General features: G+C 39.4%; 1 protein-coding gene across 1 annotated transcript in view; it reads left to right on the top strand.

Moving 5' to 3' along the window:
* Positions 1-10,967, top strand: part of CDH13 (cadherin 13) — a 433,078-nt gene extending 422,111 nt beyond the window's left edge. The window contains exon 14 of the mRNA XM_072422511.1: positions 1,874-10,967. Coding sequence (XP_072278612.1) covers positions 1,874-1,881 — 8 coding nt within the window. The 3' untranslated portion in view covers positions 1,882-10,967. The remainder of the gene's footprint in view (positions 1-1,873) is intronic.
* The last annotated feature ends 6,656 nt before the right edge of the window (positions 10,968-17,623 follow it).

Below are 17,623 nucleotides of genomic sequence, written 5' to 3'. Positions count from 1 at the left end.
AATGACAATAGATTAAAAGCAGAACCGATATAACAGTCAGTCTCTTCGCCCCAGGGGAGAAATGTGTCATACTGGAGTGTAGAAGCTCTCAAAGTATTTACTGGCAATTTACTGGCGAAAATATCATAATATGTAAGACCATTTAGAGGCCGTATTGTCCAGTCCCACAAGGACTATCACTAGGGGGTCGCAAGTGTTGTATGATTATTCTTTCACTGTATTGTGCTCCTGAGCTCAAACAGAAATCAATCCAAGTATTAAAGTCCAACGCCAGGTTATATATTTACCTATATATTTATATTTATATGTAAAATGGTGGCTAGTAATATTAAAACAGCAGTTATTATTGGAATACTCAACTTTTCTTATGCGCTTCCCCTTTCAGTAATTAAATTCCACTACTAAATGCCCTTAAGCTATGTGCACACTTCAGATGACTGTCAAGCAAGACAAATGAATAAACGGTCATGCTTGTCTTGGTCGAAAATCTGACATGTGTACAGATGTCATCCAACGTTGTTCATTAATTGACTCTGATCAGGAAAGACCACTTAGGCATATGAAGAAGAGCACAGGAGGGCGCCGCTTGCTTGTCCTCTCCCCTTCATAGAACAAAACGGTGCTGTGTGTACTGTTACCTTTCATTCTCCTGTCACTGGAAACAATCACTTCTATCATTAGTAATCTGACATCTGTATGTGGTCTTCATTCTTCCAGTTGGGATGATTCTCAACAAACAAATAATTTGCAAGTCTGAGGACATACTATGATGCTGGGTGTCATGGATCTTGCCACTTAAGCCACCCTGCTCCAGTAATGATGCAGAGATTGGACTTGGATCCTTTTCACAAGCCACCTGCGCTATATAGCAAAATGATTTTCAGTAATAAAAAATTAAGACAAACAATAATAACGGTAAAAAAAACAGAAGATTGTCAGTGGTGGACAATTTAGTATTCTTTTACATCAGTGGTCATTGAAAAAGGTGCCGGTTACCTTTGGAGGTCAGTAGAGAAGGGGCCCTATTTATTAGGTGGGCATTTAACAGAGCTTCCTTTCCCCAATGGTCAATTGGAATAATTTTACATTGAAGGACAGTGTAAATGCCCCCTACAATAATGGTTAGTGGGGAAAGGATCTTTTATAATTGGAGATGATGGGTGAAAGGCCATTTTGCATTGTGATCATCAGGTCAAAGAAAATATTGCCCCAAAATTGGGGGTCAATGCATTTCCTTAATTTGCTAGTCATTGAGAAGAATGCCCCATTACATTGATGTAGAATGGTGAGAGAAATCAATGGTGTTAGGGGTTATTTACCAATGAGATGAGAAGTCCCACTGATCCTTTGCCATAGGCATTGCCAATGGTTTTAGACCCAGTGGAGGTAATATTAAGTGGAGGTATTTTTACTAATTCTCAAGGAACATCTAGCAATTAGGGATGAGGTTTAGGGTGGAACCTACCATGGGTTTGACTCACACTTTCGCTTTTTCTGTGGAAATATCAATGGATGAACACAGCCAGGTGTGAACTTTACCAACATGTTTATAAATCACCCCCTGACACCAGCCAATGGCAACTTTGCCCACTGTATACCCCAACAATGGGGTCACAGCTAAAGTTTACATTGCTAAGCATATTTTCCGCCATGACAAACACATCCCATTGGTTCAGACTAATCCTTAGTCTTGAATGGTGGCAGAATCAATCAGATGGCATTTAAAGGGTACCTTAGACATCCAAAAAGATTATATAGTCATGCTTTGCACCTCATTGCCAAAATGTCATTGTGTCGAGCTGAAACTTATCCACTTGAATTTTGAAATTTCCTTTTCCTATTTAATGAGCTGTTTCTTTTTTGTCTCATTTAGGTCTGTAAGCACCGGAAACTTTTTACGCTGGCTACCACATCGCCATGGCAACAGGAAGATGGTTAAAAAAAAAAATTAAAAAAGTGTTTATCGGAAGACTGCAGTACACAGTTATTAGAAGACCGGGCTTCAACTGCTCCAGACTCTCTGTTTAATTTGCAACCTCAATTATTCTCTAAAATGGTACACCAGTCCTTGACAGCCTCTGATTCTGCATTCTTTGTATTAATGGGATCGCTGCTGGAGTGCCGCGCGCTACAAGAATGCAGCCTGAAAGACACTGGGAACAGTTGTTTGAACTTGTCCTGCTCAAGGCAGAATGCAACGATCATATCTCCCAACGCTCGCAATTTGTTTCTACTCTATTGTACTGATGATTTACCCAACCTAAAACAGTTTTGTCTGTCAGATTTGTGTGTACGTGTGCTTCATTTTAATCCAGACCCCGAGACCACCACCCTCGGACCAGCCTGGCTTCACAGCCGCAAGGCGTTTTTTTTTTTCCAGGCGGCATGTCGTGTGCATCGAACCAAAACACTTTTTAGAGAAGTACACTGAAGGATCTCTTAATGGGTTCATGTTAATAAGATTACCAATCAGTATTTGACAAGGAGGCTACGCTGCAGAGGCCGGATGGCGAAAAATAACACATTAAGGAGACATCCACGGTGCAAATAAAATGTAATAAGATGCCACTTAAGCACATTGTAAGCCTGTCAGATATAATTAGTGTATGTTAACCTCTTCGTTGGCAAAGAACGGCGGATTTACAAAGTAGACCGATAAAGAAGAACTCTGCCCAACAGCCAAGGAACAAATTGTAAGGAGCTGGTTACAATTTCCAAAGGCTCACATCAGCGCATTTCGCCCATTGCACCCACGCATTTCGCTGCAAGGATATGATTGCCCATAAAAAGCAACCTAGTACCGGATGTTTTTAAGTTGCCATAGCACGAAGGGGCCTGCCAAGTACTTCTTATTACCAAGTTTGTGTGCGCTGTACTGTACTAGAAGGTGTTACAATATGCAATCTACTCTAATGTGTAAATGTGTTGAAGAATTTCAAGTGCACACTTTAGTAGCAGATATAATGCTGTGATAGGAGAGGGTAGGGGAGGTAGCATTGGTTCAATGATGAAGGCACATTTAAAGGTAAAATAGGGTGCACATGAAAATATGTTTAAATATCTTCCATAGATTTTTGAGGGTTTTAGATACATTGATTCTACCTCTACGGCTCATTTGCATGTTGGACTGCTGTGGTGAGATCATCTGCGGATCATATTGTTTTAGTCTCAGTTTGCAGACCAATATGATTGATGAGGGAAAAGAAAAAAATACACAGAAAGCATGCAAAATAAAGAAGCAAATATGGCTACTCCATATACACGCTCTGACTGCGTGGGCATATTTTAGTATTAGCTTAATCTTACTACAGAATTTTCTTTTTATCACACACTTATAATGTGAGCTGCAATTTAAGAGATTATCACTAGCGCCATTGGGAAACGGATCCCCCAATTCCATATTATTCGATCAATCTCTTCTTTTTTCTTTTCGATAGTCTTTAGCAGGTTATTCACTCAAATATTGTTCATTATGGAGATTCTTGGAAAACGTTTACCATTTAATAAACCCAATAGGTGGTTCTTATGGGATTTATTTAACAATCACCCCAATAAATCTCCCCTCAATAGCACAAAAGAGTGATTTAAACCCAGCATATTATCTATCTCCCTGAGACTCTAGACTTCATAGATGTACATTTTTAAAAGCCTAACTAATGAAATAGTTACTAAAATAATTATCCCCCTCCTAAACAAATAAATATTACTCTGCTTTTAAGGGATAACCCAACACAGAGAAATATTTATTTTATTCTATAGTTTCACAATCTTCCGAATTATGCCAGAAGTAGTTGTGATGACCAAGGTTGGCAACCTAATTACTTCGTTTTTCTAACCATGAGGCCATAAAGCTTATGGTCATCTTAGCTGGGGACTCATTCCACTCATTCTACTATACTGTAGTCAGATGCTAGGACCTACAGGTGGTTACTCACTTGTGGTGAGATAGGGAAAATGTTTCTGCTTGGGGACTTGTTGGCAGAGGGAAGACCTGTCAGAAGTTATCTTCTTTTACCTTTATCCTGATGGTGTCTCCTCCCCGGCCAGCAACATGCAAACCAAACTATAAGATTTATTTGAAGACACTCCCTCCTAACTGCTAGCTAACATTGTCTTTAATTCATGGTGGGACACATGGTTGTCAACACTGGTGATAACCAGTCCGCTGAAGCTTCCCTTCTTGGTTTCAGCCTGGTCTGGTCTCCACTCTTTCCCCTACATACATAGTGAATTTACCATTGGCTGTCAACACTGGTAATGAACAGTCCCCTAAAGCCTCTAGTCTTCACCTTCTCACCTACATACATTGCAGGGCAACCACAAGTGCAATTGTCCACTTACATTTTTCCACTGGAAAGATAGAAATATAAAGTAATGTAAATATTTCTCTGCATTAGATCAATAATGCCCTTCATCAGCTAGGGGTAGGGGGACAGTGTTAATTATCTGACACATCCAGAAACACAAAACACAAATCATATACTAAATGATATAGGTGAACTGTAAAAAAGAAGGACTATTGCCCTCCTGAAATACCCCCAAATTTCCATTACTAAAAAGATGTAGTGCCTACTTATCCTACCCACCTTCTATACAGCTTTGTATTTTAAACTACAGGTGCACTTTAATCATGCAAGTGTTATGTTAGTGTGTGAGCCTTGAAATCGAATGTGCCGTAGTGATATACAGAATCAAAGAAAGATGGTATTTTATAAGCTTCAGATGATATAGGTGAAAACTGTTTGCAAATTAAAACAGGGTCTCTGTAAGCAAAAATAACTGTAGCCGGGGCTTATGTCATTCATTAAAACCAGGACTGAGGCTGGTCCTGGCAAAAGAGATTCTTGGAGGATTTTACTGAAGGTAAACTCAATTCCATGTAGTTAATTTATTGTTGAGTCCTCCTAGAGTAATATACAAAACTTTACATAAAATATATAGAAAATGTGTGTTCTTTATTGAACATGCTTATATATCATGGGGCAAAATATCATCTTATTTTAAAATTGGGCCATCAACGGAACACAATGGAAATAGCCTTCCTATGGATTGGATTAGGGTTAGGCAGCATTGCTCCATTAGGTGTATTGTGGGATGTACCAGACCAATGGCGGTCATAGCCAACAGTGCTCACTTATGCAGAAGTGGCTTGGAGCCTTTCTGCCAAACAGACTTGGGGCCATGGTAGGTCTGGAGCCCTTGTGCAACTGCACTCTTTGCACCTACCTTTGACCAGATTTCGGTCTATCTAGTCACCAGTAGCCAGTGTCATCACTGTGTGCCATTTTCGGCCATTCCTTATACATTATAGTAATGTAGCTTGCCAATTTTGCATTTGCCAGCACCATAGTAGACGCTGGAATTCCCTGTATCCCAATTTGGTGGATTTTTTTTGCCAATACAAATTTTGTCCCACTGGCTGTTTACATTGTATTTAGGTGATGGCTCTACTATATTATATTTTGTGTACACGGTAAAGCCTAGTTGAACACCCTGCTTATACAGCTGAAATAGTCCATGTGCATCATATCTAAAGGTGCACGAGCATTCACAGTTTGTTTCTTTTAGGATCTCAGCCATATCCGGAGTAGTGTGTCCCCAACACAGACCCTTTCTCTCTCTGTGAAAGCAGTGTCCTCTTCAGTGGTCCGAGAAGCCTACAATGTGTATGACCTCTGCAGAAAGACCACTTTCCCACAAAGAACCCAGGGGCCCTCGCTTGGGACAGTCTTTTCTTTTCAGACTGTGGCTCCTTTCCTAATAAAACATGCTGTAAGACTTTGCTCACCTTTCGTTTCTATGCACCTGGAATGTATTTAGCTGATTTAAACTGATAGCTCAGTCAAGCTTTAAATGTGTTTAGGCATAAACGTCGCTCTGCAGAAATGGAATTTAACGTTTTACATAAGCATCGCTCTACACTAGTTCTTTGTTTTTTTTTCCTAGTCTGTGCTCAGTCATTGAAAGCACATTGCCCCTCTGTGCATAGCTAAAGAAATATATACAGACAAAAAAGTAAAATAGCTTATTTTTATCAGTCTTTGGAAAGTGTGAGTCTGTAAAGTTATCTTTTTTTCCTATTTTTTGTGAGCCTGTCTGATGTGGAAATAAATGAAGCTGAGATGGATAAAATATATCATTTCATGACCTGTAAAGAAATGGCATTAAAGCTCACACCAAATTTTTATAGAATGTCGTACCTTGTGATGGGTAGTGAGCTTTTTGCAAAGTCCAAGAGTAACAAGGGTTAAACACCATAAACATGCAACTATCTTTTATGCATGCAAGATGTTGTAATGCACAGCAGCCAATCAGGTATCGGGATTTTGCATTGTCAGACTGGTTGACAATGATTCTTTCTGATTGGTTGCCGTGGTTCTTTGCATCTGCTAACTACACTAAGCCACAATGTGTATTCCGTATGAGAAATGTGTTGTCCACAGCGATCAAATGCTTGCTTTCATTTCCATTCTGCATTAGAAAAAAAACAATTTTAATCTGGTTATGGCACCTATTTTTTTAGTATGAGGTTCAAAGTTGCTCAACTCACTTGAAAGTCCACTCTGCCTAAAACTAGCTTTGCACTTTAGCTGGCAAGTTGAATCACATGTGGCTCCTCTTGGGAAGTCTACTGGCTGAATGCCTTTTAATGGGATTCTTAGCTCCACCCAGGAGGAGCAGCCTTTACAAAAACACACTCATAGATTGTTCATACTGTAGAATAATCTAAAATGGGGAGTCCAGCTATGAGAATGATACCATTGTAGCAGCAGAGACACAGACTACAGGTCAAAGAAGAGAGGGAGTTCTTATTAGTACCGGACAATTTAGTCAGGATTGGTTTTAAGACCCCCTTTCACTCTGGTACTTTGTAACTGAATGAAAACTGTTAAAAAGACTAAATGTACAGTTGCATAAAGTACAGTCATAAGCCTGTTTTCCTTTTCTTACTGTCATGAAGAAAGGCAGTGTCTTCCCAGGGGGGACTTGGCACAACGTTCTCACTTGACCTTTCCTGTTGTGCACCCTGTTGGACCCTTGCATCCAAGGAACAGAGCAGCGGAAATGGCTTGGAATTAGAGGGACATAACTCAGCAGGGGATGGAATGTAATGCATGCAATATTAGGGCAGCATTTTAAGTGCTACCTTAAATGGCACTCAATGTTGGAACACTTCTCAAAGCGATCTACCAGTTGTTGTTTTGCCTTATTTAAGCTTATGTAGATTTCTCAATTAAAGTAGACTTCCCTAAAGCAAAGTCAGCTTCAGCTTATATTTTGTATTTGGCTGTGCTTACTGAGCTAGCTGTGGGATCGATACACAAACATTAATCCTGTTTGGACATTTTTGTACACAAATGTTGACTGTTGTTCTTTATAAAGCCTTGAAAAAGTTCTAAACCCTTCCCAATCTCTCCCAAAAAATTATTAAAAATTCTCCAGTATTGAGCTTTAATTCCCATTCCATGGCATTGCATAGGCCACACTTTCAATTGGTGGTAAAGTATTGGTGTCCCCAAATTATAGTTTTTGGACTCACAAGCAGTCAAGTTCTGGGGACAACATGGTGGACCAACAGATCCAAGTTCAGCAAATATGATTGGTAAACTGCATGGGGTGAGATTATTAAGAATTTTGTTATTCTAAGATTCACTTACCTTTGTTGATGTTGAAGTTGATGTGTGAACAAAATTGGCTTTATCTTAGGACAAAAGCAGGTGAAGACATTGGTGGGAGAAAGGGAAATGTGTTGGGTAGTATGATCTCTGTGAGAAGGAATACCTACCTGTAAATAATATGCTTACATAGTACTTAGCATGCCTGCACTTCAAATGAAAAATATATCTAATACTGGGTACACATTAAAGAACAGCCTAGCATTTGATTCCCTTAACAGCCACAAAAAAAGGTTCAAGTTGAAATTTCAGGGCTACCCACCAGCTTTTTTTTGTTCTGCTCTACCTCTTAACAAAATGATGCCTATTTTGAATTTCTTCTAAGTAGACCTCTAAGTAGGTTTACAGACAGATAAAAGCAGCATGGAGGTCTTCTCCACGTGCTTTGCTGCTGTAAATGAATGAAAATTACGTAACACGAACCAAGCCCTTGACCAGAGCTGAAAGCAGAGTAAATGACAAGCAAAATACAGCATTAAACCAGCTGTAAAATAAAGATTTCACATTGTATGTTGCCCACGAATATGAGATGCCATTGTTGGGACTGAAAAGTAAAGCTCATAGGAGGCTGGCCTTTATGAATTGCTGCTGTGCAATGTTAATGTCAAAAAAACAGTTGAAATTCAAGGTTTTGCCATGTTACGGAGACACTCAGAAGAGAGAACTGCAAAGGGGCAACCGACTCAATAATAATGTTTATAGTAGTCTAAGCTTATCCATTGTCTCCTAAGAAAATGTAAAATGTATTCAATTGGTAACAACAGTTACATTTTCACCAAAAATTTTTTCCTATCTTTTACAAATATTTCTTGAAGCGATCCCAGTTTGCTATTTCTGAGAAATGTGCAATTCTGTAATGATTTATAATTCTCTGTAAATTCGTTACTGAATTAAAATGTTTCTCGCGTTCACAAGTCACAAGAAGTTGTCGACTTTGCCAGAAGCAAACACACTAGAATATTTTCTTTAGTTTAGGCGCAAAACCGCTGTGCGGGTGAAATTTGCCAGTTGCAAAAACCTGTCTTCTGCTGAGTTACCGTCACCTATAAAATATTAACAACTGAGAGAACATCTTTAGGTACAAACTGGTTATATAGCAGTTTATGGGAAAAAAACAGACTTTCTCCATTAACAAAATGTTTATTGAATACTTGGCTGCTAAAAGTCTAGGTATGTGTGGAGCAATTTATAAAATAATAAAACTTATGTGCAGCCACTCCTTATTGCTGAGTAGATATGAATTGGTAACAAATTCCAATTTTCAGATTCAATATTAACACTTTTTGTTAATATTTGAGATTAATACCAATCACATCATCTTATTATTATGTGATTTTCTATACACCATCCTAAACTTAGCAATTAACTAACCCTGTCCTTACACACCCTACTTTTCTTATTTGTTCTGGATAAAATTCTAAAACAGTGTTTCTCAACCAGGGTTCCTCCAGAGGTTACTAGGAGTTCCTTGAGTGATGAGCAATTTGAACCTCTCAGGTCATTTACCACTGACTCTAATGATCTATCCTGATATCTGTAAGGGTGACATTCTTCCCTCTGGCCAACAATGTAAAGAGTCTTCCTTCTATTGACCATCAGGCTAATTTTCCATAAATTGGGCATATGATAAACATTGGCAAGGGTTCCCTATGACCTGAGGGTTCTAAAGTGCGTACAGTGAACCCCAGCCACATTGAGACTGCAGTTTATGATAAAAACCATCCGCTAATGACCCTATTGCTATACCGATGAATACCAAGGCAGGGTGATGCCTCGTCCTCACCCCTAATCCCCTCCTAATAGAACTGGCCGACTAGCTGAGAGCCAAGGAGCTTGAATCCACAACCACTGTTCCTAAAATGTCACCAAAAAAGATCATGAACAATTGATTTGTGTACAAGTGAGTACTACGCATAATCCTTTAACCACAAGCGAACTTTAAAAGCTGATAAAAAAAATAACTTCTGCCAAAAAAGTTAGTGTGGTGACACCCATGGTTCCAAAAAAATCATGAAAACTCTTGACCCACAAGATGTAGTGACCCATCTTCAGATGTTGCAGAATAACTATTTGGAAAAGGTTCAGACATATGTATTTTTCTCTTTCTATATAACAAACTTTTAATGTGTCTAAAGGGGAAATTTTCTACACTGCCTAAACTAACACATCTTCCACCAGAAAGTCCATTGTTTAACCAGTTTTCAACTTATGATTTACCATCTTTGTTTTTTTTCTATCCTTCTGGGTGCAACATAGAGATATCTGATTGGATGAGAGCCTGGGTCAATCAGAGTTTTTCTCTTGAAATTTGGAACTCTTCTAGAGGAAGGTGCAAGGTGGGATATGGTGGCTTTGGATAGCAAAGAGCTTCCGAACATAGAAGAGAAGCCACTGTAACTCACACTGGAAGTGACCAAGGAGTGTTGACACCACTTTATAGATAATTTTATCTAAATTCAGTCTGTGAATAATGTGATATTTTATTACGATAGATTTGGACCACTAGACGCCAAAATTAACATTCATCTATGCACTCGTACAAGAAGCAGGAGCGGCAGTAAGTTATATGCATACCGGTGTCATCTCAACCTCTCCTTGTTTCATTATCATGCAATTAATCTTTCAGACCTGTCTGCCTCACCTTATCAACTGAATAAAATCACAGTTTCTTCCTAACCCTGAAAGCTGTGCAATTATAGTCTGCATCTGTCTCCCAGGCCGCCGAGAAACGGGGGCGCTGACCTCCAATCGGCGCATTTCTTTCCATAATGTCTGATGCTCTAAGAGGTCAACCTGAGTACAATACAAAGTCTTTTATATTTAAACAGGAAATAAATTAACCTTTGAAAGCTAAATCACAATGGAATCATCAACCCAAAAAGCAGAAGCAGCCTTATCAGGGTTTGACAACTTTCGGCCTATCAGAATGGAGAAACTTGTGAAACTTTGATACAATATGGCTGTTGAGATAAATCACATCAATGCCTTGAATATGGAAAAGTGAATGTTTTGTAACTGAACAAAGCTGTAATTAGTTACCTTTTTTAGGAAAAGGGAGGTGGGGGGAGTTATAAATGAGTTGATTCTGCTCAGTATCATTATCATAAAACAACCTAGATCTTGTTTTCGGAGCACACGTGGTTTTAGACACTGGTTCCAGGCCCTATTTGCTAAACTGCTTACTGTTCCTGAAGTGTAAATAAGCATTTTGATTTATGATGTGGTTGCAAAGAAACTTGTAATTTATTTGTGAATTGCTGAAATAAAGGAACTCTGGACTTTTACTTACAACATGTACTGTGGTTTTGTGTTTTACATCTTCCACACTGGGCCTCTATAGGGGTTGTTAAAGCCAAGTTCCGGGGAAATGGCTAAATACACATCTAGTGAATGTGCCTGCATTTTACCTGCATTTGTCTATCCTGTGCTACTATCCTCGGCCCACAACTTTCATTCAATGGATTTTAGATTTGGAATCACACAAGGTTGTTACCACGGCTTCATCTTTTCAGACAAATGTCCAGTCCCTTGTCAACCCATCCCACCAGCCATGACTTAAACATTGCAAAGACCAAGTGGTGTATTCGCATGATAATGATGAGGGAAAGGAGGAACCAGAGAAGGCAAAATATGGACAACGCCTTTAAGAAGAACTGGAACACCAACAAGTCACTTCTCTGTCATCAGTACATGACCTCAAAAACGCTCACTTAGCTTAATGGGTACAGTTTTCCCAAACAATGTTTGTGGAAAGTCCTCCCAGAAGTCTTCCCAGAGGGGTAAGGCCTGTTGTAGTGGGACCAAAAAGAGAGCCAACCCCATCTTGCTTATGTCTGCCGAAAGGGTTGCTCATATAAGTGTGATTGTTAGGTGTCCAGCAACTTTTGTCCCTATGGTGTACAAAGCAGAATTTTCTGAAGATTTTGATTGTTGTGTAAAATTGTATAAAATGAATAATATCCTAGAAATTCAGTTACTGTGTAGCTATTAAAAAAAACAAAAGTAATTAATGTCTAACACAAGACTTAATTTATCTAGCCAGCGTATTTCGCACTGAGACTAATCTTTCTTTAATTAAAATAAAAAAAAAATAACCCTCTTTAAAACAGATAAACAAAATTAATTAGAAGGAAGCGGTGTGGCTTTTCTTGGATATAATAGAAACATTCAAGGCATGCTATAGTCAAACATCAAAATGCAGCATTCTTACTGATAGAGGGAAACAGATTCCTTAGGGAGTAGCTCTAGGTTGCATTTTAGTATCCATCTTCTTCATTATCTAATATAAAATGTCAATAATGGAAGGAAAAGAATAGGTCAATTGACACTGGGCCTTCAATATTAAGCTTCATACGGTAGTTCCTCAACCCCCCCCCCCCCCCAGCTAGTTATTCCAAGCTTGTTTTATTACAATGCTTATTAAAACACAGAATTACTTACTGAAATCCCCAATCATACGACCTTCCAAGATACAACTTCTAGTGGTGCATGTAAGGTCATAGTACAGCATCAATGCTTACCAGATATCAATCTCCAAATCTAACCCAACAGTCTCAGATATCAATCTCCAAATCTAACCCAACAGTCTTCACCTCCACTCAGAAAGCTATTTGCACCATCCCAACATCTGGTTGCCTGTAGGAATTTTATTTGCAAAGGATGGTATCTGGTTGACAAAGGCTGCCAGAGGACCAGGAACCCACTGGGGCATTATAGGTACGCAATGGGAGATCACACAGTCCAGGGTCACTAACCAGGGGATCCACACAATGCAGTGCAGGAGAGTCAAGCACAGAACAAGTCCAGGGAACCCCACTAATGGTCATACACAGGTATGTAGGTATACAGGCAGATTGGCAATGTATCAGAGAGGTAATACAGTGCAGAGTTGTGGCTACAAGCAAACATTGGTTCTGGCAGGTATCAATCATCAGGTCAGAAAACGAGTCTGCAACAAGTTCTCCAGCAAATAAAATCACACTGCTAGCAGGTAAGGCAAACTTAACACTACAATGGACAGCTAGTGACTGGGATCTGGGGTGCTTTATAGAACTAGTAGCCAAAGGAAGGACATGACCATTATCAGGAACTAATCAATGGCTGTGGCACATTGATCTCCAATTTCCATCCCGATATGCACAGCCCAAGGTGTTAGCCAGGATTGCCAGCAAGATAAATGCAGTTCTTGCACCCCTGTTGGTCTACTGGTGGACTTGTCACCACCCCTACCTCCTATTAGTTCTACATTATATGTCTATGTAACATATACCTGCAGACTTCTCCTCTTTCTTTTATTTAAAAAAATAAAATTTTTGCATTCCAAAGACGGTAATCTTCCTGAAAGTTTGGAACTACATTAAGCTGTTATGACCATATTACTATCAGAAATTGTATTGCACATTGAATGATACTGAGGGTCTCGCTGCTTGGTGTTTAAGGTGCAAGTGATTGTTGCAGTAAAATCCCAAGCAAGCTTTCTGTGTTCATCTGCTGGACTACAGAATGCAAAGTCCCACCCCACTCCTGCTTGCCTCTAGAAGATGATCTGTAGTCCAGCAGTGGAAAATTCAGTGCAGAGTGACAGAACTTCTTCAAACTTTAGCGCAGTAGAAGCATGGTTGTCAGCTAACAACAGTGTAATAAAGTTAGTAGCCCACTGGTTCGGGGGAAAAGTTATACATTTAAAATGCCCTGATGGGCGGATGTCAGTGTAGATTAATGGGCATTTGCATAAAGTTCACCCTAGGTAATGCCCATATATGATGCTAAGCCTCTATGATAAAAAGAACTGAATCCAACGAATGAAAGGGTTGGGCCAGGGACAGCCAGGCTGGGGAGGAAATAGATGATGCTGGATGACTTCTAGTAAGGAAATGAAGCATGCTCCATCTGCAGCTACAAGAGCGGTGTCTGTACAGCTAATCACGACTGAAGGAAAGACTAGAGGTCAGCTTTGAACAGTCTATTTACTTTTCGGATATATGCATTCAATCTGGGACAAATGAAGAACAAAGGAGCTTGGATGCATATATGGAAAAATTGAGAGAAATAAATTGTGAGCAGCAGACAGGTTCACTTTAGACTTTAGCTGGGTCCCCCCAGGACAATGCCAATAATTTGCTAAATGCCATGCGTCTGCAAGATTCAAAGTCTGAGACAAAAAGAAAGAAGTCATTTGCCATTGTTTATTGCAAACTCCAGCTATTTAACATGTTGCTGCTATATTATAATGAGCTGTTTAGCAATTCAGCATTTTATGACCCTGACATAAATGAGATAAATCCTTTCTGCATTTTCCTTTGGATGTAGAGACTGTTACAGGTTCACCATGCTCTGCTCTGAGCTCCCGGTTTAATTGGTATGACTTTCACACATCATTCCAAGAAAAAAAAATGGTGGGGGGGTCAATTATCGTAAATCCTCACGCTATCACACAGCCCGAGTCATATTTCCCTATTAATGTAGCTAAATTGAATTCGTTTAGTGACTTAATTACTGCTGTTGGAGGATTTTCATTATTCACCGACATAAATACCCCGAATTGGGTTTATTAGCTACAGATAAAGCTATTTTTCCAACTGGTCCAGTCATTAGTTCTTTATTACAGAACACGGGTGCCTTGAAGTTTTACAGAGGTAAATTTTTGCGGTGGAAAAAAAAAATTGGAGAAAGAAAAAGATTGTAAATTTGCTGGCCTAATTTATGTGTAATGTCATTATTTTTCATCCTGCCGAGCATGTTTGCCTTTTTTTTTGCTTAATGGATATGAAGCCAGCTTATGAAATCAGTCCAGAAACAAGCTGTTTTATGGAGTCCATAGATTACAGTGAGAATGTATCACTACAGTAAGTTGAGCAGGTGAACACAACTCCAAGGCATTTGTGTTCCATAAAGAAGAACCAATGACCGAATCAGTATCAATACGGCATAAAAAAATGGAAACACTGAGAGCCCATTTACACTGCGATAACACATGGGCATTGATGCACATTATACCTTACATCAAAATGTGCTGTATTAATAAGAAAGTAGCCTTACCTTGCTTCATTAGTGTTGGCAACATCTACACCCAGTGCTCTTCCAGGTTCGGGATCTTTGACCAACTTTACTGGCCAGGCCAGAATGATGTAGCTTTTGTACAAACAATGCTTGAGAGTTAATTTATTCCATTACCAAGGTATGTTGAGTATGTGCATTGAGCTGACCACACACAGCTTAGTGTATATTCTACAAAGAATGCAAAACAGGCAGGTAAGTTTGAAAGATTGTGTTATTGCAGAAGTGACATAGGATACTTAATTTATAATTAGAAGAGCCATACCACAACCAATAAATCCTAAGGTTCATCAAGGTGTTCCCAGGGGTTCTGTAAGCTGGGACCAATCAATCTCCCTTCGCCCGGAGCATGCATAGCTACATATCCAATGCCACATAGTAGAGTATAGCGCATTCATCTCTTCAATACATTGGAATAGCCATTCTCAACCAGGAAACTCTAAGGTTCCTCAAGGTGTTCCTAGGGGTTCTGTAAGCTGCGACAGATTGACAACCTGTCTAATGCAGCAAGCCTAGCTGCACGTCCAATGCCACTTAGTAAAAATATAGCATATCCTTCTCTTTAATACATTAAAACAGCCATACTCAATCAGAAAACCCTAAGGCTCCTCAAGGTGTTCCTAGGGGCTCTCTAAGCTGTGACTGATTGACCTATCTAATAGAGCGTGTATAGCTGCAGGTTCAATGCCACTTAGTAGAGTAAAGAATAGCCATCTCTTCTATACATTAGAACAGACATTTAGAACAAGGGAACCCTAAGATTTCTTAAGATGTTGCTGGGGGGTTCTCTGAGCTGTGACCGATTGACCTCCCATCTATTGGTGCATACATAGCTGTAGGCCCAATGCCACTTAGTGGAGTAAAGTATATCCATGTCTTCTATACATTAAAACAGCCAATCCTAACCAGGGTTTTATGGAATCCTAAGGTTCATCTAGGTATTCCTCGGAGTTCTCTGAGATCCTATTTGATGGTGCAGGTCCAATGCCACTTTTCAGGGTTTTATTCTGACCACCACTGTATGGGGAGAAGTTCTTCCACTAACCACAAGACCTAAAATATTCCAAGGGTTCCTCTGGGGTGAGGTTGGGAGAGGCCGAAATGGAAAATGGTTTATCTAAGATTTGTGTTGCTTAAAGCATGGGCCTGATTTATCCAGCTGCAATAGCACTTTCATAACCCAAAAGTCCACTCTTAGTTATTGTGACATGTCTAAACACTATTGAGCGTGCCCTAAGATGGATATAAACCCTACTGGATTGTACTTAAATAAAACTAAATACTTGCGTTCATTCTTTTTTATGTTTCTCTTTCCTTGTTGCTGTTGACCTCCTGCATCATCTTTCTGTCTTTATTCTGGCCATCAATACCTTGCACAGCATTTTTCAGGGTGGGTTTCCTATTGGTAACAACAGTGGGCCATGGCTTTGTATTGTGTGCAAACCGCCATTTGTAGCCTCCATAAAAAAACCTATATGACAGGGTGAGAATGCAGGGGAGCAATTGGTAGAGCGTAGTAACCCCATGGTTAGGACGATCCTGAACAAGCCAGATCACCTGTTATTATTTTAGTAATGATAGTGAAGGTTGTAGATTTAAAAAGTTGCTAAAGCTTCTATGAAATTTTAATGACAGGTTTACATCTGCCTTAAGTGATATTGAGGTTTTCTTTATCAAGGCCAGAGCGGTATAATCTGAAATGCCCGCTTTAAAAACAACTTCTCTAATAAGGCAATGATAAGTCCTTACTTTAAATTGCAGTCAAGGTGAAAGACATAGCACAAGCCTACAATTATAAAGATGAATAATAATACAGTGGAAACAGCATAATTACCCGCCTATTATGCAAAATTGCCATGTTTACCGTTTGTACATCGCGCGGTTTGTGCTTTTATGCTATCAGACTAAACCTGCGACATTTCGACTGCATCAGACAAGAAAACATTATTATTCCATTGGCATCCCCAGTCACTTCCTGCCCAGGCCTCACACTCATTACACATCTGAGAAACCTGGCGCACGCCACAGAACTCCGTATGAGGTGCCGAGGGCTAACGACCTCTCCTAATTTCATGCTGTTTTTTTCCCCTCCTGTACACGAATTATTCTCAGGTTTGATCAACGTTATCATTAAATGGATAAGCATCATCATTACAAGTATCAAGTGAATTTAAAGGATAATCGCAGAATCTGATGATCAACGGTCTAATGAATATTAAAACATACATGGCAATTAATATGCAAATAGAGGCAAAGTAACAATTATGTATATGTCGTTCAGGGCTTCATTAGAATATATAATTATACAGCTGAAGGGGGAGCCTATGTGGGGGGCTGGTGACATGAGACTCAATATTCGAGATTCAAAGCGACCTTTGCGCTTGGCAATCAACGATGATGATGTTGAATTCATTGTTTTCATATACAAAAGAGATTAGGTCCTTACGGGTGAATTATTGGAGCAAAAACACTGAAACAATACAGTAAAACTAGTGAGGGCCCAAACTCTTTAAAAAAACACAATAGAAATACGAACAGTTGGTATGAAAACTTCAGCTATGGAAGCGTTCGTATGCCAATAGATGCTTGTTGTAGAAATAGAAGATAACTGGTTGGAATGGAGAGCACACAATTTGTTTAACCCATGAGAGTCAATCAGTTAGACTTAAAGGATATGTCCACCAAAAAGTGAGCCTGGTGGGTTGATCTTGAAAACACAACCAGTCAGGTCTCCTTGCCATAATTTTTTACTTTGTTCCAGTTCACCTATGAGGTTTGAAAGTTCCAGGTGCCAGCAACCTTGACCAATAAATGAGGGGTACTGAAGAAAATAGTTTCTTCTCTCAGAAGAAAGGTTGTAGTGAATAACGTGTGTGTGCTAGAAAAGTCTT

This window comes from Pyxicephalus adspersus, chromosome 9 (assembly GCF_032062135.1).
Source record: "Pyxicephalus adspersus chromosome 9, UCB_Pads_2.0, whole genome shotgun sequence".
NCBI classification, from domain to species: Eukaryota; Metazoa; Chordata; class Amphibia; order Anura; family Pyxicephalidae; genus Pyxicephalus; species Pyxicephalus adspersus.
This window is presented reverse-complemented; position numbering and strand designations above follow the sequence as displayed.